This window comes from Semicossyphus pulcher, unplaced genomic scaffold, assembly GCF_022749685.1.
Source record: "Semicossyphus pulcher isolate SPU_LCO1_2020_fin unplaced genomic scaffold, fSemPul1.0.p SCAF_17, whole genome shotgun sequence".
Taxonomy (NCBI): Eukaryota; Metazoa; Chordata; class Actinopteri; order Labriformes; family Labridae; genus Semicossyphus; species Semicossyphus pulcher.
Window position 1 is genome coordinate 27072382 of NW_027211681.1, and position 24057 is coordinate 27096438.

The 24057-nt window shown below is 43.4% G+C and overlaps 2 protein-coding genes across 3 annotated transcripts in view; both read left to right on the forward strand.

Moving 5' to 3' along the window:
- myom2a (myomesin 2a) overlaps positions 1–4435 on the forward strand; it is a 33893-nt gene extending 29458 nt beyond the window's left edge. For both annotated transcript variants that reach the window (XM_069665514.1, XM_069665513.1), the window contains 5 exons: positions 1566–1729; positions 1886–1922; positions 2017–2039; positions 2397–2452; positions 3168–4435. In XM_069665514.1, coding sequence (XP_069521615.1) covers positions 1566–1729; positions 1886–1922; positions 2017–2039; positions 2397–2452; positions 3168–3707 — 820 coding nt within the window. In that variant the 3' untranslated portion in view covers positions 3708–4435. The remainder of the gene's footprint in view (positions 1–1565; positions 1730–1885; positions 1923–2016; positions 2040–2396; positions 2453–3167) is intronic.
- A 1555-nt stretch (positions 4436–5990) lies between these two features.
- LOC138594861 (protein FAM83B-like) lies at positions 5991–23495 on the forward strand. Its single transcript, XM_069666124.1, has 5 exons — positions 5991–6072; positions 7955–8426; positions 13396–13560; positions 17988–18112; positions 20655–23495. Exons 2-5 carry the CDS (start codon positions 7977–7979, stop codon positions 22801–22803), a joined length of 2889 nt encoding a protein of 962 aa, XP_069522225.1. The 5' UTR covers positions 5991–6072; positions 7955–7976; the 3' UTR covers positions 22804–23495.
- Positions 23496–24057: the final 562 nt, after the last annotated feature.

The window sequence follows — 24057 nt, forward strand, 5'->3', positions numbered from 1 at the left end:
TAACCTTGCGTCACAAAGCGCCGCTCCTGTCGCCTAGCAACAGGTAGCTAGCCGGCTAACTAGCTGACATCACTTACGTCGTGTGACTTTGACGTTTGTATCGCAGCTATTCGATTGAGTTGAAACTTTTACGTTTTAAAGTGTATTCCTCGGCCGCCGTCTCGTTTGAATTGGCGCGCAATGAACATCGGGATATGTTGGGCCGTGAAGGATGCATCCGATGGATCCTTCATGGCCTGGGAAGAGTTGGGATAAAATACACTAATGTAAAACGGTTGAAAATAGAAGTTGGAAGTGTAAAATTTGATTTCTAAAATGTCCAAAAGGTAAAAGTGCGTTAACTTGAAGGAGTTGTTCCAGGAATCAGGCGCGCTACATTTAAAGCAGTCTTTCCGAGCTCTGAGCCAACTCCAGGAACATGGAGCGATAACCGGTTTGAAGAGCGTGTCTGAAACAGCCGATAAATGAAGTTCTGTGAGGTAAGATGTAAGTATCCAGTCAGAGCTTTATTAACAAAAAGGTGGAAATGAAAGTCACGTCTCTCCTGGAGAGAAGACCATCCCACCTTAGCATACAGGACACACTGATGTGTATCACGGGCATCGCCAGTAATGCCTCTCAGTGCAGAGTAAATAAATACTCATGTGAAGTAGAGACATCTGGAAACTTATTCACTCTTGGTACAGAGTTGCAGTTTGTCAAACAGCTAATGAACGCAGAGCTTCATAAAACAAACAATGTAAATGTGCGTCCTCGGTCTGGCCTCTCGCCCATCTGTCACATCAGAGCAGATGTCAGCTGATGTTCTGTCAGCTGCCAAACACAAGAACCTCAGCTGATTTATGCTTTAATAGTTTGATTGAGGACATGTGACGCCTCCTCATTAGGCTGCAGTAAAAACATCTTACTGTGAAATAAATACGTCCTCTGTAAACCTTTCACTGAGTACAAAGGATGTTTAGTAGGGCTGCACTCCTCTGTGGGAGCTGGGTGGATCGGGTGTCTCTGTGCAGCGTCTCTGTTCTGGACGTCTGACTTGACGCTGGAGGACGGGGAGCAGCTCGTTCTCCCTCTTGGCCTTCACACACTCATCATGCTGACAAAATGATGATCTGCAATAATATTTCATTAATTGTGCAGTCTTATATGTAGTGTTTATTCAGTCACTTAACTTCCCCTTAATCCCTCGTCATTGCACATGTTAGTAATGTACCGTAACTCTTTGAGAACACGCTCATCTCTCCCACTCTGCTGACTTTTGTGGGCCCCACCTAGGTTAAAGAAGGTCTAGGTCTCACCTTGTCTATTAGCTGAGAAAACTTCTCCCCTGAGCAGCCTTTTCTTTAGTTTTAGGAGGAGGTTTATACTCGTAGATTCAGATGTTACAGTAAGCAACTGAGCCCAGACACAGTCCCCTCAGCCTTGTGAAACACTAACAGTTCACACTCTGTCAGCGGGCCATCCTTCACTCTCCTTGTGCAGCCTTCGCTCTGCAGAAGCTCCGGCCTTTGACCTTTGCCCTCATTGTGATCTGACTCCCGTGTCGTGTGCTGTAAAACCTGCAGGGAGAGTAAGATCGCCTCCTCCGAGAAGATGAGGATCGGCGGCACAGCGGAGATGGCCTGGATGCAGATCTGTGATCCGTCCGACAAGGAGAAGGGCCACTACTCCATTGAGATCTCAGACGGCGTGAAGAGCCACACCAGGACCTTTGACCTCTCCGGACAAGGTCTTTGCTTAATTAATCATATCTTTCTCCATCTGTAGCCACAAAATGATTCTTTCTGGATTTGTTTTGATGTTTTCTGGAAGTATTTGTGTTTTTTTATGATCTTGAACTTTGGCGACTTTGACCCGTAAAGTCAGATTATTTGTCTCCTTGCAGCTTACACCGATGCCTATGAAGAGTACCTGAGACTTAAGTAAGTTATCTGACACGATGATAGCTTGTGATCATGAATCTTTACATTGTTTTGAAACTATATTAATCACAACCAATGCTTTGTCATCTTTTAGGGCAGCTGCGTTTGCTGAGAAAAGTGAGTATTTAATTATCTATGATAGCAGCACAGTTAGCGAAGGATTACCTGAGTATCAGCTGCGAGAGCTTTTCATTATTACCTGTGTATAATGTTTAAAAATGCTGTGTTATTGTTGTTCACATTCTGCACATGTACGACCTCCCTCTTCAGTTATTTGCTCTCAAGGCGAAATATAAATGCATGTCAGAGTCTGAGAGTTCAAAGATTCAGAGCTCCACATTCCTCCTCTGTCTCCCTCTGCACGTCTCCACCTTGTTAACATTGCGACAGGAGGAGTCTTACATAACTTCACAGTGTGAACACGCTGATACTCCTCACTGAAGAAGTAACATGAATCCTGTTTTCTGTCCTCAGATCGCGGCAGAGTGGTCGGTGGCCTGCCTGACGTGGTCACTATTATGGAGCAGAAGGTGAGGAGGTCTCACATTAACTGAAGAGATATAAAACAACACTATATTAATGTTGTACAAGATTATATTTAACAGCCATTATAGCGTAAGCAGCGTAAGTTAGCAGGTTAAAGGAGCTGTGCAGCCCTGGCAGCATTCCAGCGAAGAGAGCGCTGGAAGAAAATGTAAGAATAAGATGTACGAGCCGTCACCTGCTGTCACGTTTATGAGACATTAAAGGGCGGCAGAGTTTTCAGCCTCCAGCTTCTCAGTGAACATGTCCTGTGAAAAAGAAAAACTTTTGCACTCCCAAACACGGAGGAGAGATTGTTTCTGTAGAGGACTGCATAGCAGGGACTGTTTGCAGAAACACCTCACAGCCATTAAAGTAATGAAACATGCGAAGGAAACGAGGAAACCATGAACCAATAAGGAGGACTGTGTGTAGAATAAGCAACAAAATCATTAGAGGTTATTGAGGAGGAAGTTATTTTACTTGTATACTTTTCAAAGATGTCAAATTATCCAGGAATTGACAAGAAACAGCTTTCTTATCCGTTAACCCATCATGCTATCTGTCAGATTTATATTACAACCCCTCAATAGGGACCCGATCACACTGTAGTGATCAGAGCTTTTATATCTATACAGTGTACAAGCTTGCCCTGTGCTGGTTTTATGAACAGCTCTAAAGTGCTCTCTGAGTAAATGTTGACCTGACTGTGACCCTCTGCAGTCCCTGAGCCTGACCTGCACCGTGTGGGGCGAGCCGACACCCGAGGTCACCTGGTTCAAGAATGAGCAGGAAGTCGCCTCGACCGAGCACACCAAGGTCACGTTCGACGGCGGCAAGTTCGCCAGCATTGTCATCAACAAAGTCACCCCCGACGACTCCGGCAAGTACAGCATCAACGTGCGGAACAAGTACGGCGGAGAGTTCGTGGAGATCACCGTCAGCGTGTACCGGCACGGCGAGCAGATCCCAGAGGCCAAACTGGGACACGCCAAAATGCCCGGCGCCACGCCCGCTGCTACGCCCTCAGCCACGCCTGTGCCGCCAAAGTCCCCAGCTCCCTCCTCCAAGACCCCGACCCCCACCCCCTCCAAGTCCCAGACCCCGATGTCCATGAAGAGCCCGACTCCAGCCTCCACCCCTGCTTCCACCCCCATCCCCAAATCTCCAACCCCGACCCCCAAGTCTCCTACTCCGTCCCGCGGCGCGAAGTCGCCCACCCCGCCCAGATTCATGAAGTCTCCGACCCCGCCCAGGAAGTAAACAGGGCGGTGACGTCTGAGGGGGTTTGCTGTTAGCATCGCTGATTTCTAGCATGAGTGTGAAAGTTTATGTAGATGTAGTCGCTGTTAGAAGTCCCACGTTACCTTCACTAGAGGGACTCTTACAGCGGCTGCTAACACGCAGTAGATGTCCTCTGCAGTTCGATCATTCAGCTGGTCTCTGTGGGGAAAAAAGCAAACACAAAGAAGCGTAAAAGACCAGGTTAGATGTTTATGTTCAGTGTTTTAAAGCTGCACCTTCCACTTTACTGTGGAACGCCTGTATGGATGTTAGAGGATGATTCCTGCTTAGAACAACTTGGGTGGAATTAACGCAGTTTCAGTTGCATCAGGAGAAATACTCTAAAGAGAAACAAGAGCAGTAAACAAGTTAAAAAAAACAGTAAAATCGACAACCAGAGCTGTGGAAGGAAGTCCAAAGTTGGGATAATAGAGAATGATCCTCAGAGCCAGATGACCTGTGAGTTATCCGGCACAGAGCTGGGGTTAACTCGTCAGTACCTGCGTGAGAAACCAACCAGATACCAGATTGTTTGCTCGTGTTTGCTCCGGGGTGGTTACGATTCCTCCTTCAACGAGCGGCTCCTTTAGTGTCAGGAAGCGCTCATCATGTGGAGATCAAAATATTCACTTCCTGCCCTGATCTGTACGCCACAAAGTGTCTGTCTGTCTCTGTCCCCCAATGCTTTGTGATGGCAATAAACTTTATCAACCTCTTACTGTTGTCTTTGTGAGTGATATCTGCCCCAAACGCCTCCCTCCTGGAGGTCACATGACTCCAGATGGACGTATAAAAGGTGCTGTTGGTTGCAGAGATGCTGTCGAGTCTTTAGGTATCTTTATATATCTACACAACTTTACTTTCCTCCCCTAAGTCATTAGACGAATATCTTTCTACATTTTAATAACTTCTTTTATCGATTAATTTTTCTGTGTGCACTGCCGTCACGATATCAAAACAGAGTTCAGCCTGCATGGGTTGGACAACGTCAGAGCCGGTTTCTTTTCGTGCACATCAGTGTGAAAGACGTAAACAAATTGAACAAGCGACGAAAACGTGAATGAAAGCGATGCAGACAACATGGCGGACGCTGTCAGAGCAGCGAGACGCTCCTAATAGTAACAAAGTTTATGTGTTTTTTTTATTTAATAGAAGGTAAAATGATTTCCCCCAAAAAATACAAAAAACAGAGCAACCAACTCAAAATATAAGTGAGATATAAAGTATTTATGGGTTAAATGCAAAGAGACTAATAGAATAAAGATACAACAACATAATGAACAAAGAGTTAAGCTGAGTGAAAATGTCATATTTGCAAAGGAAACAAGGAGAAATAAACAACTTCTGTTGCATCAGATGATGAATGTAAAGTAAACAAAATACAAAAAATGAACAACTAGGTGTAATGTTATTGTATTAATAGAGTAGTCTAATAATTATCATAAACATTATATATAGTATAATGACATAGTTTAACCTAATAACATAAGCAACAACCAAATCATGTAATATAACAATATAATATATATATATAATAATATACGATTTAATATAATATGATATAATGTACAGTATAGTATTGTGTATTATGATAATTAATAAAAATGTTATATAGCAATGAGGGGTGAGGCCGGACCGGGGCATCAGAGAGGCGAGCAGGAGAGTCTGTGTTTTAGACGAGAATAAAAAAAAATTTAGACGAGAATAAAAATAAAAAATCGAATTTTTTTTTTTATTATTATTCTCGAAATCCTAAAAATCCTAAAAAAAAATGTATTATTATTCTCGAAAACTTACTTTTTTTTTTTATTATTCTCGAAATCTTTTTTTTTTTTTTTATTATTATTATTATAGAAATCTTAATTTTTTTAATTATTATTATAGAAATCTTAATTATTTTTTTTTATTTTTCTCGAAATCTTTTTTTTTTTTTTTAAAGTGGCATAAAGATTTATAACCATACATAAATGAGCGTTGAAGCGTCAGAATGCTTTAAGTCCTGCTGTAAGTTCTGCGTCTGTTTGACTTTGACCTCAGTGAAGAATCGAAATGAACTTGTGTCTTTGTTTTAGTATTTGTACTTCTGCTCGAGTAAAGAATGCCTGCACATTCGCCTCCTCTAGTTTCTGTATCCAGGTGAACAAACCTGCTCCTGCGCCTGCAACCCAGGTGAGCCGAGGTGGGCGGGGCCTTCTGCAGTAAGAGGCGCCAACAGGGCAGGTACAGCAGGATTTTCGTTTGCTCAGGCAGTTCAAACCCACACCTTAGTGCAGCTGGATCACAGGCTGACTGCTGTGTTGTTTTGGAGTGTTTCAGGTTTCTGCAGAGGAAAACGCGTCATGAGGTGAGTCTGTTTGAGATCGCTTTCACACATCGGTTCAAGAATCCAACAGTTTTTTTTTGATGGAGGATCAGAGGTGTTGGGGAGGTAGTTTAAAGGCACAGCTGGTAGAACCACCAAAGACTAAACATTTGACCAGCAGCAACAAGAGGAGGAAAGAGTTACTCAGACTCTCTGTACATAAAGTTTAAATCAATAATGCACATGTGAAAATGCTGGTCAGTTGCATAAACTGTCCCCTCGTTCAATTCAACTTTACATTTCTGGATGTTAGAGGAGGATCCCCGTTGAGTTTCAGGGGCAATACTCTGAAGAGGAACAAGAGCAGGCGAAAACAAACGTCCAGGTTGTTTGGAAGGAGGCAAAGTTTCAGGAGTGCTCACTTTGTTCAGATCGCTCTGTTCTGATGGCATAAACAAAGTTTTACTCACATTTTTATGCATCTCAGCTGTTTTCCTAAATAATTGCCACATATCGTATTACTAATTACCAGAAGAATCCACTTCTGCAGGGCTGTAACCATCATATTTTACCTCCACATAAAGAGGTCGAGCGGGTTTGTTTACCAACCTGATCGTGATTCTGTCCTCATCTTGGAGATGCCACTGTCTATACAGATTTTAGTTATAGATATAAAGTTATAAAAAACAGTGTAATTAAGTCGAAAGTTGTGATGATAAAGAATTATCCTTCATTTCATAGAGAAGTAAACTTAATGTGCTCTTTAACAAAGAGAAAAACACATAAAGCGTGCATGAGTTGTAAAACATTCTGCACACACAAACACATAAAATCATACATGACAGATAAAACACGTCTGTTCATTTAAACGTGCACAAAATGTCACCGACATGCAGAAACCATGTGGAGGTGCTGCACCGAGTAAGAACTTCTTATAAAAACATGCAACAACCTCTCTAAACATCTGTTATTAAAAAGTGTAAATTAATGTGACTAAATTGCATCTTATGTTTAACAAGTTCAGATCATTAAAAAATACCACCAGGTGAGCTGACAGTCCAGCTTCCTGGAAAAATACCTGAGACTTAAACCAGAACTAAACAATCCAACACTGCAGGAAACATTTTAAATTAGTTGTAAACTAATCTGGATTTGATTTTTTTATTTATTATCCGGTTAAAACGCTGTATTCTTTGTCTTTTATGGCTGAAGTTGTAGTTTCAGTAATTAACGTCTTTTAACTCCTTTAATCACATGTCAAAAAGTGTTCACCATGAGTGAGGTTGTCCTCGAGGTTTCTGCCGCGTAAAGGAAGTTTTTCTTGCTCATTGTGGATTACTACGGAAGCCCGAAGCGGACATGCATCCATACATTTAATTTACTCAGTTTTCCTGTGATTGTTTCCTCGAGATCTCGACTTATTTATCTCATTATCTGGAGACGACAAAGCTGCACCGACGTGATGTCAGAAACAGGCTGAACTGACCTCAGCAGTGTGGGCGATGGCAGCATGGCGTGTCCTGCTCTGAAGATTATCCCGTTATCACGAGAAAACCAACACGGTTATCTCAAGATAAATAGCTCGAGATGTCGAGAAAACACTCACAGGAAAAGTAAATAAAATGTATAGATGCATGTCCGCTTAGGGCTTCCGTAGATTAATGTTCGGCCTCTCTAAATAATGTAATGAAGCTCTTTTTATATTTTGAAAGTTTCCTGAGACAACTTTTGTTCAGATTTGGAGCTTAATAACTAGAAATTAAATGATTATAAAGTGTAACAACCAACAGGCTGCTTCCAACTGTAGCTCGCTCCTGCTGGATCACACCTGATGGACAGGTTTTAGTCACTTAACATATGTAAGCAGGCGCCTCTTTGCAGTGTGTTTATTTAAGTTAACAGTCTGAAACTGTTCCCTCTGAAGGTGAAGCAGAGATCTGACATCCATGGAGTCCAATCTGTCCTGCCTGTCTTCCCTTAAAGAGGAGGACAGTCTGGTTTACGTGCAGCCTCACTACAAGGAGTCGTACCGGCTGGCCATTTACGCGCTGCTCTGCGGGGGCAAGGAGGCCTACGAGGAGTTCCTCAGGGCCGAGCAGATCAGCCACTTCCTGTCGGACGAGGAGATCCTGTTTATTCTGGAGAATGGAGAGCTTCCTGATGTGGACGAGGAGGAGGACACAGAGGAGAGGAGGATCGCAGGCGAGAGCGAGGCCAGAACTTCCACATACTTCCCAACTGAGTCGGACGACGAGGTGCCCGACCTGGAGCTGGGCTGGCCGGAGGTGTCGCTGGAAGGCGCGGACACCAGCATCAGCCTGCTGTTCCACCCGCCCCGAGAAAGCACGCCGAGCATCAAAGAGGTGGTGCGCAAACAGATCCAGGAGGCGAGGCAGGTGAGGAGCAGACACATATGAATGAAACATCCCTGAAGGTGTATGACTGTGCAGAGATTGATCTTTGCACATGTTCAACACGGCAGGACAACAACAGCTCGAACACAATGAGAGGCGTTGGTAAACACACACCACTGCACATATTTGTCAGCATACACGGCACATACTGTTTCATGTCGTCAGTAATGATGGGAGTTTACTCTTTCATTCTTTAAGGTGTTGATCCCTCGGCTGCTGATCGTGCACTCTCCCTACATTATGTCACTAATGCTGGATTAATAAGAAGGAGGAACTAGAAGTCTGTGAGAGGAGAATCAAACTTTACCACCTTTTATCTTAAAGTTAATTTAACGTTAAAGCTCCCGTGATGAGTTTTTATCTGGTTATGAAACAAACAGGAAGTAGAAGACCGACTTTATCTAAAGGTTTTTATCGCATGTTGCCGCTGCCACCGTGTTGGTGACGAGGAGATGACCAGCACGCTGCACAAACAGCCTTTGTTTACATTTTCCCCAGCCGAGACTCACAGTGAGTGATACGTACCGCTTTGGCTACAGGGGGCGCCAGATCCAACACAAACCAAAAGCTCATCACAGTAGCTTTAACTGTTTTTACACAGTGTTCTAGTGTTGCTGATGCAAAACGAGTTGTAATCAAACAGCGCATGCTTCACGTACACACACGAGGCGCTGTTGAGCTCTACCAGCTCGCCACTGACTACCTGTGATGCGGGCTCAGAGGCAGAACGACTTCGCCCCGCCGTTCCACCTCTGTGTGTTTTACACAGAACACGCAACACAGAAACAGAGGCGTAATAATCCCGCCTTGACCTGGCAGTGTAAAAAGGGCTGTTCATCCTGGTTACTGCAAATGTTTGAGCACAACTCCTAACCACAACGGTCCACAGTTTAAACGATTATTGAACGCATATATCTGTGATTTAAACAGGTTTTCTTTTGGCTTTGTGCCTTTATTTAGGACAGCTGAAGAGAGACAGGAAATGTGTGGAGTAGAGAGGAGGGGGGGGAGACGTGCTTAAAATGATCAGCAGCCCGGGAGTCGAACCTGCGATCAGTGCGTCAGACTGTCGCCTCTGTACAGGAGGGACGTGTTGATTTCCAGTTGAATATTTTAAAGCACCAAAATATTTTGGAACACTTTCCTCGTGTAGGTCGTTGCATGCAGAGTTATCCACCTTATTTTATTTTTTATGTGCCGTGGCTTCACTGTCTGCTCGGTTAAAGGTTCACTATCAGGTGTTTCCACACAGACAGGAGCAACAGGACGTCCAGTGACTCCCTGCACTTGTTGCATTTGTTGTATACCACTACATATAGTTAGCAGTTTTTTATTTCCCCGCACAAAACAAGACTCACTTTTTAATCCTCACAATGATATGCACGTCCACGCCTCACCAAGGACACAAAGATTTGGTCTCCTCTGTAGTTCCTTCTGGATATTCGGGCCTTTAGCAGCCTGCGCTCGGAGGTAAATCTGTCCACATTTTATTTAAAGTGTATTTTCCACATATTTCACAGTTTGGAAAAGAACTACATGATGTGACAATTGAAGCTGATCCATTCAAATAAAACATGCAGAGACAAACCACATAATCTGGACGGGTACATTTCATCTGACTCAGACCTCATGTAGGAGCCTGTCGGACACGTGAGTTCACTCGCTCATCGGGATACGATGATCATCCTTCACTAAATGAGATGATTCTGTTTCAGACCTGTAAAAACAAACCAGAGAGCAGATTTAAAAACAGCTTGTTGTGATTCACTTCTAACGGGTACATGTCTGCTGCTTGCTGTCTGCGCGTCTGTGCAGAGCGGTGCAGCGAGTCAAACACACTTCCTGTAAAAGTTAAAGACAGGAGTCGGCCTCTGAAGATTTTACTGGAAGCTGTCGTGAAACTGTGTCGGATAAATGTCGGATATATTTATGATTACCATGATTAGACTACCATAAAGTAAGGTGGACTGAGAAAGCTGACATGGTTCACATACGTAGCTACACAAATAAATCAATGTAAAAAGCATGACAGGAGTGAAGCTACAACGTTAGCCGTATAGCATGCTAACTCATTTCTTTGAATGTTGTCTTCAGCGGGGTCCACACTACAAGATAATCAGGCCGATTTTGGGCCCGATTCCCCCCTTCAGACAATCCCACGCAAAGTCCCGATTGTTTGATGGCTCTAAAGATGATCTCTCCAGATGTGCCCGTGGTGTGAGGGATGTTAGAGTGATTTTACTTCCCCCGATCTGCTCGGAAGAACGTATTTTATTTGCAGTATTTACGATCTGATATCCGGTTGTGTGGGGGGAACCCCCGAGGACAGCCGAGCACGCACTCGTCACGTGGAATCAAACGGTAGCCAAGCAGGAAGCGAGCTGACTGAAGAAGGAAGCACAACAACCGCAGCCATGGCGACAAAAGCAAACGTGAAGCATAAAGTAACACGTACATTGCCAATTCTTCCTGCCCGTCGTCGGCCATGTTTGTTTACTCTGAAGTCTCGTTCGACTGCGAGAGATTTAGTGAGATTTCCAGCTGTGAGAGTCGGACTCTGGTTGTTGGTGGATGACTGTGTTAGTGTGTGGTGTGCTGTTTGGGTCGTATCGTTGCTCTCCATCATTATCTGTCGTCATGTGTGGGCTCTCTCTCGTTTTCAACACGTGTTCAGATTTTAAACATCTTTAGTGCGAGCTAGCCTTCCTGTTTACGTGCTTACAGGAGTCCTTGTACATTACTGCAAACAAACAACCCAATCGTTTTAATGAAGCTTCAGCAGGTTTTAGAAAGAATATATAATAACAATCTGTTAATCATCAACAATGTTTTAAGATAAGACTGGAAAACTGTTGCGCAGCCGCTGCGGTAGGGAAGCAGGATGGAGGGCAAATAAAAAACAGATATCTAAAATGTTGCAACAGTAAATCTGTGCAGAATAAGCAGCAGTGTCTCCAGCAGCTTCTGAACTTACACGAGCAACTTGAAGGGGGAAAACTGAGCACCTGAGGCAAACGATTACTCATTACTCCTTCTTCTAGAGTAGGTGGTGAAAGATCTTGTAACAGCATGAGGTACACAGACAGTTACCTGTATACAACATGTTTCTCTGTACACACACTCCCCTCGGCCTCACAGCAACAAAGATTAACTTTGAAATGTGTTCGTGATGGAAAAGGTGAGACTGACGGCCGTGTGTCACTCTCACACATTACACAGCCAACGTGTCTCAGCCTGAATGTTCTTCATGTTCAGCTCCTCGACTCTCCGTCTTCAGAGAGTAATAATTAATAAGTACAGCAGGGTGTGTGTGTTTGTCTGGACTTTCATTCAGCATACACACTCCTCAGTGTGCGCATGTGCTGTAAATAGATGTATAGCTGTAACTGAAACATAAAACTCACTCTGATCACTATCATAACAATAGCTATAAATCTTGAACACTTCAGACATGATTAGAGTCCTATTTTCTTGTTGCCTCAGAGAGCCACTCCCCTTTAAATTCACAGAGCGTTTATCTGGTGTGTCCTATTTGTAATTTACTCTTAGATTTATACGCCAGGAAAGTTAGAATAATAAGTCTTAACATGTCCGCTGAGGATTCAACTTCAAACATATGATTAGGTAAGTTTTGTGCATGCAGAGAACCGCATGAATCCAGTTTATTTCCTTCATTCATTCTTAGTGATGACTTCTCCCCTCCAGAGCCCCCTAAAGAGCACTTTAATGTGGCGGAGGACCGCGGTGGTCCCGACCCCTATCAGTTCGAGCCGTTGGCTCCAGCCCCGGCTAATGCCTGAAGCCGCAGCTTTCGTAGCCGAGGAAACGCGCATGCGTTGACGTGCGTTAACGTTCCTTTCGTCTCTACGTCACCATCGGCTGGCAAGGTCCAGGGCTGATTTAAATCAGAAAATGGTGTGTTTGAGCCATTTCCAACCCATGAAATACCGATTTTTATACATTTGTTAAGAATTGTCAATATTAACTCCAGCACTGATGTGTTTCATCACAGCACAGCAACATAATTTAGATTACAGCTCAGAAAACATGTTTAAGTGTGCAGTTACTTTTTAACAAGAAGGTCTCTCTCTGCAGGGATCCTTTCTGTAATGTTGCTTCAGCTTTCAGCCATGAAACAAGCTGTAATCACTGCGATCAGATCGAAGCACGTCCCCTAAAGTTTTTCCACTGACAGGCTCGGATTGCATCTGACAACTTAACAGGTCAGATAACTTCATTTTGAAACCAGTATCAGCCTGTACGTTGCTGTCTCAAAGTCACCAGACTCCATTCACAAAAACAGTAATTTTACCTTGCAGAACACGGCTGTTGCTTGTCTACCACTGCTATTTGTTGTTAAGTGTTAGTGTGGGATCTGAACTAACCATCTTAAACACAAAGTCCCACAACAACACAAACAGACTAATCAATCAAGGCAGAGGTAGAGCAGCAACTTCCATCATCTGTGAGGTAAAACTAGTGTTTTTTTCAATGGAGTTTGGTAGCTTTGAAGAGAGCGATACAACGGCTGTTTTTAGCTCCTTTAAAATCACTTTCCTCTGTAACAAAAACGTAAATCTCTGTAGGGATCATTTCTGTGATGTTGTCAGACACTTCTGAGCCAACAATCTGAGCCTGTCAGTGACAAAAACAAGAACTTTAATCGGGTGTTTAAGGATTACGTTGCAGCCAAAACAGTCTGATTTTGCGGCTGCCGGCTGAAGAGAACTACTGGAACAATTCCAATACTTTCTGCACTATTCAGACCCTAAAATATGTTAAAATGATTTAAAATACCTGACTTCCACTTTAAGTTAAGTGTCTGAATACTTCCACCACTGAAACCATTCATTTACTCAAACTCCCATGGTAAACCTGCTCCAGGAAGAACAGCTTTTAAAGACTTTACCTTCTAAGACTCAAATGTTCCAAATGTCTCACATGTCTGCAGGTTATAGCCATAGCCATGGACGTCTTCACTGACGTGGACATTTTCAAAGAGATCATCACGGCCACGCTGAGAGGAGTGGCGGTCTACATCCTGCTGGACGAATCTCACTTCAACAGCTTCCTCACCATGTCGCACAGGGTGGGCGTCAACATACAAGACTTCAAGGTGAGACGAACACAACGCTGGAAGAATGCTTTCTGTTTTTGAGACCGTGATGAGAGTGCTTTGAGTCTGATGACAAACAAGGATAAAGCAGAGGGTTTAAAGCTTTAATTATGAAAAGCTTGTCAAAATTAAATCTGTATGTGGGACATGAAGCTCCCGTACACCTCCCTTCAAGCCCTAGTCTATATTAAAGAGGGTGGATTATGCTAATATCAAGCGTCATATTTCACTCTGTGATACCTGTGGATTAGCTTAGCATAATTTAAAAACTCCTCATAATTCTCACACTGGTGCTCTGTGCAGGCCACTGCTTCTGCCTGAAACGACAGCTCTGTCCCTTTAAGAAACCCCGCCCCCTACATGCCGGCTTTCTTCTTCACATTCTATATGTGACAGATTCACAACAAACCTATTTGTGTGTGAAACTCATGTTAATGGAATATAATGCACTTTTCAGTTCTTGTCATCAGTTTGGATCTTAAACACAAGCTGTAAATGTTTACTTACTTCAGTTACATTTACTATTTTACTAAATATATTTCAAGACAATTTTTACCTTGCAAAATGTTGGTAGGCCAAACAAAATTGCACTTAACTTGTTTATGTTGGAACCATCTTGAAACTCTATTGATTGGAGGTATTTGGTCCAAGAAGTGTAAGTAGGCCGGAACCACAACAACAGGGCTCAATTAATTTGTAACATTGTGATTGTAACCACAATAAGACAAACTCTTGGTTTATGTCCTCTGCCAGATGTGTCTTGTCCTCCTCCCATTCAGACAGATTTCCATCTGACCTGATTCAGGTCAGGCCAATCACAACCATTTATCTAATATGGGGCAGGTTTGAGGTCTTTTTGTAAACAACAAAGATGGCTGCCACTGCAGCTGAACATTCTGAATCCTCAAGTGCTCATTTTTCTGACAAGTTTATTTTTAATTAGTTATTTAATGCAAAAAAAGGGGGTGTGGCCTCATGATTGACAGCTCTGTTGACAAATGGGGCTCCTGCAGCGTTCTGTTCCAGAGTAGCAGAGTAGAGGAGGAACGGCGAGAGGAGACGTAACTAACACTAACACTACAGTCATTGAACTTTCCATCAGCGTGAATATCTGCTTCAGACCGACACAAGAAGCTGTTCTGCTGCAGACTGAGCCCACCTGAGGGCTCCAACACGCCAAGGACACCTGAGGGCTCCAACACGCCAAGGACACAAGGTAAAGGTGTGTGTCGGGTAGAGGAAGGGGCGGGACGTCAATACTGCGGCTCCACCAGCCGATCTCTACTGCACACACTCTGGACACAGATGAGCAAGATGGCAGCGCCCGTTGGGGTTATTTTGGCGGAGCGGAGGTGGAGGTGCATCGCCCATCTTTCTACACAGTCATTGCTCTGCGCTGGTTGAAAACGCCCGTTGAGAATATCGACAATTAGCTGAAAGATTCCACGCTAATTGGTTTTTGTGAATAAGCCTGAAAAGCAAGAAAAGCCACAATCTTACGTCACTAAAGCAACAAAACAAAAACAAGCTTAGTATCACCGCAGAATACACAAATACACAAATGTAAAGCGCTTCAGTCTCCTGTAAGTGTCGCCCACAATCCCTCATATAAACAAATCCTCTCTTTTAAATGTACCTGTGAAGTTTTGTCTGTTTTAAGGGCACTTGGATCAATGCAGTGTGTGGGTAATCCTCAGGTGATTACCACAACAAATGCAGCAACGCACCAACAAAGACAGTTAGAATAAGTAGACTGTTACCCTCAGAAGAAAGAGTGTAAACAATGCATGATTTATTTAAGAAGGATGCACAGGACGTGTTTCTGTGAGAAACACAGAATGTACACAGAAACTCTGCTGCGCACCTTTAATGCCTCAGTGCTATTTCAGGTATTAAACACAATGTAACCTAAATACACACCCCATTCATCAAATTACTCACCAAGGTGAGAACATGCTGGGAAATAAAAGCAGCCTTTCCTCTTGTGTACTCGGATTAAAGTTCCTCCTGCATATTTCATCTTGTGCTCAGAAAGACAAGTGAAAGAGGATTTTAAGACGTATAAATTGTGGCTCGGGGAAAAGGCTTGTTTAATACGACCTGATGTGGATGTTTGCTGACTTTTATGGGGGTGGAAACCCAAATCTTTCCTCCTACAGTCGTATGTTTGTAGATTTGTATTCTGCCAGAGGAAGCTTCGCCTGTGGCATGACCTTTCTTCTATTGGCAGAAGCATTTAGTGGATTAAGTCTGACATTTGCTCCACACCCTCGTGAACTCGCTGTCATTTACCTGCATTCCCCTGCTGGGTTCCTACCTGTCACTGTGGTGATACAAGGCCACTGCTGCAGCCGTAGGACAGAGCTGTTGGCGTGTCTGGATTTTCCTGTTGAACTGCATCGGACGACGTTTCGACAGTTCAAACAACAAGTCGTCAGCGGCAGAGCAAACACAAAGACGGCTGTGTGATGTCTGTGCAAATTGCTTAGCCAGTAGCCACATGAAAAACACAGCCCCAGACGACGTGCAGGTTTCATCATGTTGAGTATCACAAAGGGTTCGTGTGCTTTGGTGTGTGCATTTGTGTGGTTAAAGCTACCAATGATGGAAGTGGATAAAGCTTAAATTCCCTTTTCTAATGGATCAACTCCTAAGTGCATGATTTAAAATGTTACTTGTAAAAATAGTCTGTGTTTTATGTTGTCATGAATGCACTACTGGCCCCTGATGACCAAGACGGCGACAGTTGTCCACAAAGCAAAGGGTGACGTCACAGTGGCTACAATCACGTGTTATATACAGTTTTTATTCCAGATGATTTGAGGTAAATTTTTGTGCTATTTATGTATAAAAGATGAATACACAATTAGGAATATGCAGGCGCATTCATAAAGCTTTAACGAGTAACTGAATCAAGCAGATCCATTACATATGAGACGCTCTCAGGCGGCGTTAAAAGAGAGATGGTCTACACACTCGCAGCCCTGTGGGACTGAAATGTTCCTACAATTAAATTTTCAAATGAAAAATGGGGAGAGACGTTCGCTGTGCTTAGATCCTTGGACTTGAAGTTGTACTTCAAATTTGGTTTTAAGTTTTAGGGTTTCCCCTTAAGTCAGTGGGTTTCATCGTCTGGGTACCGTTAACCTGCACCAAGTTTTAAGGAAATCAATCCATGAGTATTTTATTGCAGGCTAAAGTTTGGGATCAAAAGACGAAATGATGGAACAACAACCAGCTATAGAATGATTTCTACATACAATTTAGTGCCTTAATGCTCTCCACAACTAATGAATATACTGCTGAAAAAAGACTCTAAATACTGGAGGCATGACCTATGCGCTACAGTATGTGCGATATAAAACTTTGTATTGTTTAATTGTTTGGAAAAGCTGATGACGTGATTGTAAATGTACCAAAGGAGGCAGCAGCGTTTACCTGAGGATTGAACAACAGTGTAATCTACCTCCAGACAATTGTTGTATTGTGTCATCTCTGAATGTATGAAAATCAATAAGCAGACTTTTTAAACGTTTTGCAGTGATCACAGAGACCATTCAACTGCATACAGTCGCATCATTATTGCATGTTAAGAAGTTTCTTTGTGCAGATTGATTGAAGAATTGCATCAGCATCAATTTCCTGTACCATTTTCAAAGTGTTAATTACAGCTACATTGAATATGTGCTGCCCTCCAAGTATTAAACAGCTGTCTGAGAGTAAGAGACTAGATGGTGCTGTGTCACATTTTATGATATATATATGATGTTACAATGTTGGATGTCCAGACTAAACGTGGGTGAAGTTTAAGATCTGTAAAAGTATGTTGGAGTAATCCCCAGGTTTCTGCAGGCTGCTGTGAACGCCAGGTTTCATACAGTTTTTTTCTACACGCTGCACTTTGTGACGTCACATGCTTCCAAGAGCTGACCAATCAGAAGAAAGTGGACTTGCAGGGGCAGGGTTTCTTAAAGGGACAGAGCAGACTGAGACGTTTCAGGCAGAGGCTGTATGAGGGCCTGCACAGAGCACCAGGGTGTTTAACTGTAAATTATGTTAAGCTTCTCCACAGGTATCACAGAGGGAAAAATATGAACCCAAAATATGCAAATACTCCCCCTTTAAGAGCCAGATATGTTCCACACATATATTCCACTGGTGGCCAGAAACACCAAATGAATCATTATGCTGCTCAGTTTCTGCTTCATGTATAAATAGGCAAGTGCTTCTGAACACATTCACTATATTTCCTTGAAAGGCCAATGTGCTGTTCACAACTTTTTCCCGCTGCCCCCAAGTGGCCAAAATGAGTTATTGCAGGTTAAGGTACTGTTTTGAAAAGGTACATAAACACTTGAATATTTGTTCTCCTTCCCCGGCTGCAGTAGCTCTAACTTTGTGACTCTTCCTGTTCGTGTCTCCATCAGAACATCCGTGTCCGGACGGTTCAGGGGCAGCAGTATCAGTGTCAGTCTGGGGTGAAGTTCCGTGGAGGCTTGGAGCAAAAATTTATGCTGGTGGACTGCAGAACAGTGATGTATGGAACATTCAGGTGAGTCAGCTCTACCTCACTCACCTGTGTACTCCAACAGTTAAAGCAAAACAATGGCTGTGAATTGTGTTAAAGTCTTTAATTCAGCAGGTGCCTCCTATGTCTTGTTCTGGAATGTTTCAAATGAAAATGAGTAAACTGGTATGAACCAGAAATCAAGCACACTGTCATTTGATCCTACGCCTAGCATCAACAAGTAATGTGTATTCTTGATGTCCTATTTGGTTAAGGAAAAATGCTTGCACGCAGAATGCATTGTGATCGGAACTACTAACTGCTTTTTGAGAATTGACCACAATAGGTGCTTTTCGACAGCAGGAACTTTCCCCAGGAACTAGGAACCTTTTCAGGAACTTTCGACAGCAGGAACCAGGGTCTAAATTTAGTTCCAGGGTAGTTGACTTAGCCCCTGAAAAGTCTCTGCTCAGGGGGTAGGACTTTCCAAAGATCCAGGAACTTTCAGGGCAGGGCCTGCAGTGCTGATCATTCAAAAAAACATACATAGTAACAATATCTTTTTGTTTGTTTTGCGATATTTATTGCGATATTAAAAAATACAGGAAATTATACCAGATTAATGCAGTGTTTTCATGTCCATATAAACAATCAATAATCATATATCTTATTATTTGGGACTTTTAAGTCTATTTTTCTTTAATATAAAAAAATAAAACCTCCCTTTACTTAAGACACCCTTATGAAAAAGTAGGATAGTTCAGTTGGAGCGACATGTTTCTTTATAAAATAAATACAAATAGACCTGTGGGCTGCTGTTGTATTATTTATACGGTATGTCATCAACCGTTTCTAATGGTGTTGAAATCTAGGTTCAATCAGTGGGATCTGCACCAGGACAGTAACTTTATGAAAAGAAAACTCACGTCTCCTGATTCCTGTCGGCACACAACCTCACGCCGTGCGTGTGCTGTGGACGTAAACACTCCCCGGCACGTCCGCTCCGTGAACCGTTTATGTAGTTCACGGAGCTGACGTGCTGCGGAGTGTTTACAGTTACGTTCGCATCACACGCACGGCATTAGGTTGTGTGCCGACAGGAAGTAGGAGATGCAAGCTTTCATGCTCAATCCATTTTCAATGCAATAAAGCACGATCAAACACTGCACAAGTTGAATCTCGTCCATGCTAACAGGCTAACTGTAGTGTCACACAAATGATGATAAATTCTTCCTCTTTGAGATTTAATGGCGGTTGGCAAACCAGCTTAAAGGTACATTACCGCCACCTACTGGACTGACGGTGTAGTGCAGTTATTTTTACTGTATCTTCATATGTCATTGGCCTGATTTGCAAGATCTTCCCGGGACTTTAGGCCGCTGTGGAAATGCAGACAACAATGGGCCACAGGAACTATTTAGTTCCCGGAACTTTTGGTCGAAAAGCACCTAATGTTTGCATCTCAAGTGGGTGATCGAGCTAGCAAGGAAAACAACCCAAATACAGACAACCTGGGAGACATTCTTAAGAAAAGAAATCTGCTTGGTAGGTTGATAGGTCAGCTTACTCTGCGTCTTCCTGCTAGCTAGCTATTCTGGCAAAAAAAAGCTACAATTGGTTGTAGTAGAGGCTGCACAGTTGTGCAGTGGTTAGAGCCGTTGCCTCGCAGCTAGAAGGTTTAATGTTCGAATCCTGGTTCGGACATAGGGGGCCTTACTGTGAGGAGTCTGCATTATCTCTCAGTGCATGCATGGGTTCCCTCCAGGTACTCCGGCTTCCTCCCACAGTCCAAAGACATGCTCGTTAGGTCCACTGATGACTTAATTGCCTGTTAAAATGTGATCATGAAAGGTTGTCTGTGATTGACTGGCAACTAGTTCAGGGTGTACCCCGTCTGTCTCCCAATGACCCGTGACCCTGAAAAGGAGGATAAGTGGTATAGATAACAAAAGGATGGTTGTAATAGTAGCTCTTGGTCCTACCTTGTAAAAAGTGATACAAAAAGGAGTTACACCCATTCATGACAATGCTGTGCTTGTCCACCAAAAATTAGCTTATTAAGATGTGACCACAATTTGGACATACCAAGCCGGTGATCAAGGCAGCAAGCAAAAGGACCAAAATGCAGACAACCAGGCACACAGGAGTGCTTTTGGGGAAATTGTGCGCAATAAGTGAGGGCAAGGGTAGAAAATCCAAAACGAAGTAGTCAAGAATCAGGTGAACAGAAATGAGGCCAGAAAAAGGTGTAGGTAAGCAGGTAATTATGGATTCCGGTTGAGGTTCTGGTGGCTGGAAATCTGGCGACTAAGTGGTGCAAAGGGGGAGGTATATGAGTAGGTTGTGATTAGGGAACAAGACACAGGTGAGGAGGATTGGTGGGGAAAGTCAGAGGGCATCCGTGGACAGGTTGGGATGGCCTTAAAGCTTTAAAAAGATTAAGGGTTATAATCAGATCTCCTAATCCAGATAATGTATCCAAAAAATGTAGACAATAAAGATTTATTTCAGTTTATTAACTGTAACATGTAAATTGTATTCATCATCACATTGCATTTTGATGACTGTATCATCTTTGTCTTTTCAGCTACACATGGACGTATGAGAAGATCAACCTCAGCATGGTCATGGTGATCACGGGTCAGCTGGTTTGCTCTTATGACGAGGAGTTTCGAAGACTCTACGCTCGTTCCACAGTTCCTGCAGTTCAGTCAAGGACCAAGTTACCGATCCAGTACCTGAGAGACATTGTAGCCCTGAGGAGCCCAAACTCCAGTCAGCTTTCCCTCAACCAGATCAACATGAGATCCAGAGCAATGCACGGTATGAGAGGTCCTCAGGATGACAGGTTTAACAATCCTGCCATGTTGACCCGGGGCCTGAGCATGCAGGAAAGACTGCATCAGTCTCACTGTTCTGACATGGGGAATCTAGTACGAGGACATAGTTATGGCGAAGAACTCCAGAGGTTACACTCCATGACTCGGCTGAGAATGGGGATGAAAGATTTTGGAGCCCCTCTAGGTCCAGAGAGGGCCGGATCTAATATGAGGATGGGCGGTGACTTGCTGCTATCAAACAGGTTGTCTCAGCAGCACCTTAAGCACCGGACTCGCTATGGAGCAGACCAGAATCTGATACCGTTCAACTCTGAAACATCCCTTCACAGGTGGAAGATGGACACATACCTTAACAACGATATGCCTTTCGATGCATCATGTGATGCAATATCCCCAATGACATCTCCATATAGTAGTCACACAGGCTTGAACGAGTGTCAGTCACAGCAGATTCATAGCAGGTCGAGGGACATTAAGTCTAGAATGGAAGAAATGAGGCAAAAGAGGCTCAGCTTGCAGGAATTCAGCAATTTCAGGCAGAGCCAGGAGTCCTTGAGGTCCATGTATCCGACTCTGGACAGACCTAAACTGATGACTTCATTAAGAGGTCTGGACATGAGGCAGAGTATGGCAGAGTTAGAGCCAAACACACAAAACGGTTGGAGCCTTGAACCGACCAACCACAAAGCCAGTGAGCCGATGAATGAAGGCGACAAAAGAGAGCAAATTCTCAATGATGGCCACCGCTCTGCCTCTCACAATGATGTCAAAATGGTTCCAGATCGAAGGACAATGCAGGCATATGATTGGCATGAGCCTCTTTCCAGGACAACCTCTGCTGCTGATATAGACATGAAGCTAAATGATCCATCACTCAAGCTCTCTCATTTGCAGCCCAGTGGTCTCCAGCACCCGAGAGCTTTGGAGTCTTTGACTCAGATCCCTGAAGAGAAAGAGGGTTCAAATTCACGTGTCAACAGTTCAGACTCTGCATTCAAAGAAGCAAATGAGGAGGACCGCAAAGAGGAGAAAGCTGTTCCAAAAGAGAACTCTGTGAAGGCGAGCTTACCTTCAGTATCGCAGCATCAGGATCCAGCCAAAGGCAGCCATAGTTCTATAAGCAAGGTGTCAAAAAGCTCAGGCTCGGTCACTCCTAAAGAAAAGAAGAAATCACTCTCCAATGAGGTACAAACTGTCCGAAAGAACTCGAGCACTTCTTCAGGATCTCAGCTTACAGTAGACAGTAAGAGTAGTGCGTCGGAAAAAGGGCAAACCCATCATGAGGAACCAACCCTTCAGAGGAAGAATTCCATGAGAATGAAAGTACAATCGCTGCTTACATCAGACGAAAAGAAAGCCTCTAAAAAAGAGGAGAAGTCCCTCCAAAGAAAGGGCTCAATGAGATCTCAGAATTCTTCAGGGTCCAACCAACCAGTCAAAGCAGAACATTCACGGGCATGTGCATCAGAGAAATCGTCAAAGAAGGGCCATTCTCCGAGCACCTCCAGGTCGCCGAGCTCTCTCAGTGGTCCATCAGAGACAGAGAAGCATAAATCTCCATTCCCGAGATTATCTCCTCAGCGTTCAAGCAAAAAGAAGACGACCCCTGCAGCAGAGCAGGACGCAGGCTCGAGGAGCACTCCGGACAAGGAGGGAGCGACTGTCTATCAGCGAGAGAAAGTCTACAGTCGATTCGAATATTTGCTGAGCACTGAAAGTATTCCTCGGGATAAATCACTGAGGGGAGTGAGCATGCATCCTTCGGAGAAAGACAGAGGCTCTTCCCTGAACAGGCATGACTCAGGCTACCCAGGGTACCAGACACAAGGTGGCACAGAGAACAAACTGGGACGATTCATGCAGCGGGTAGGAAATCTAATAAACAAGAACAAGTAGAGAACAAGAATGAAGGCAAAGTAAGTGTGTATATAACACAGCTAGTATCTTTTCAGGGAAGATATTTCACAAATGTCATGTATCAGGTATCTACTAAGTGTGTATCAATTACTTGAACTGGAAGTCACAGGGGAGTAGGGTTGATGTAAAAATATCGTTAGGCCTTGTTGTTTACGTATGAAGTGATCAGGGTCAATGTAACAATGTAAAAAATATATTACCAAGTATGTTGAATTGTGCAGAAGGTTGTAAAAATACACCTGTGTCTATAATGAATGTTATTGATTGAGTTAGCTGAAGGATACGTCTGGAGACTTTTTGTCTACTCAAACCGATTCCAATGAAAAGACCAAACCAACTATTAAAGTTACCCCGCTACCCCAAATACTCACTGCAGCACTCTGTCCATTAAAAAAGTCCCCGACTAATGCACTCCCTTCCTAGCCTTTTTTAAAAAGGAAATTGTACATTTTAAGCATCTTTTTAACATTTTCTATCTTCACTACGAACCAATGGGATTATAGGTTAGAGCATCAAATCAGGCCAGGATGTCAGAAAGTACTCAGGGACAAGCACACATCACCGGTTTAGTGTTTCATGGAATTTGATGACAACAAATAAATCTGCCAGCCTTATCCTTTAATGTACTCATGCTTTGTCTAATTTGTTAATACATTTTTTGTAATAAAATAATAAATGGCTTGATGGTCATATTGTCTTGTTTTGTTTTCTGGTGTGTATGGCTGTAATACGGAGAAATCAAGATGTTTATGAAAACAAACATACAGTTCAAATAATGACGTCGTACTGTATTTTGTCCTTTACTTTCTAATGAGGAAATGGTTCCTGGATGGCACAGCGTCGGGTGGATAGCAGTGTCACAGTCTTTTTGTGTGGAGTCTGCATGTTCTCCCCGTGCATGCGTGGGTATTCTCCAGGTACTCCAGCTTCCTCCCACAGTCCAAAGACATGCTCATTGGTGACTCTAACATTGCCTGTTGGTGTGAATGGTTATGTGTCTCTATGGCTGTGTTCGAAATGCCGTACTACATGCTATATACTGCATACTGCGTTCGGCGTTCGGCGGTAGTCTGTAGTATGGAGGAGCTTATTAAATTAATTTTGCAGTATGCTACGCCAGGTGGAAGTAAACAATAACTGCCGCTTCTTTAGCTATAGCGCCCCCTTCTGCTGGAATGCTGCTGTCCTTTTACCTGCCGCAGTGATGTTCCAGTGCTTTGCATTGTGGGATAC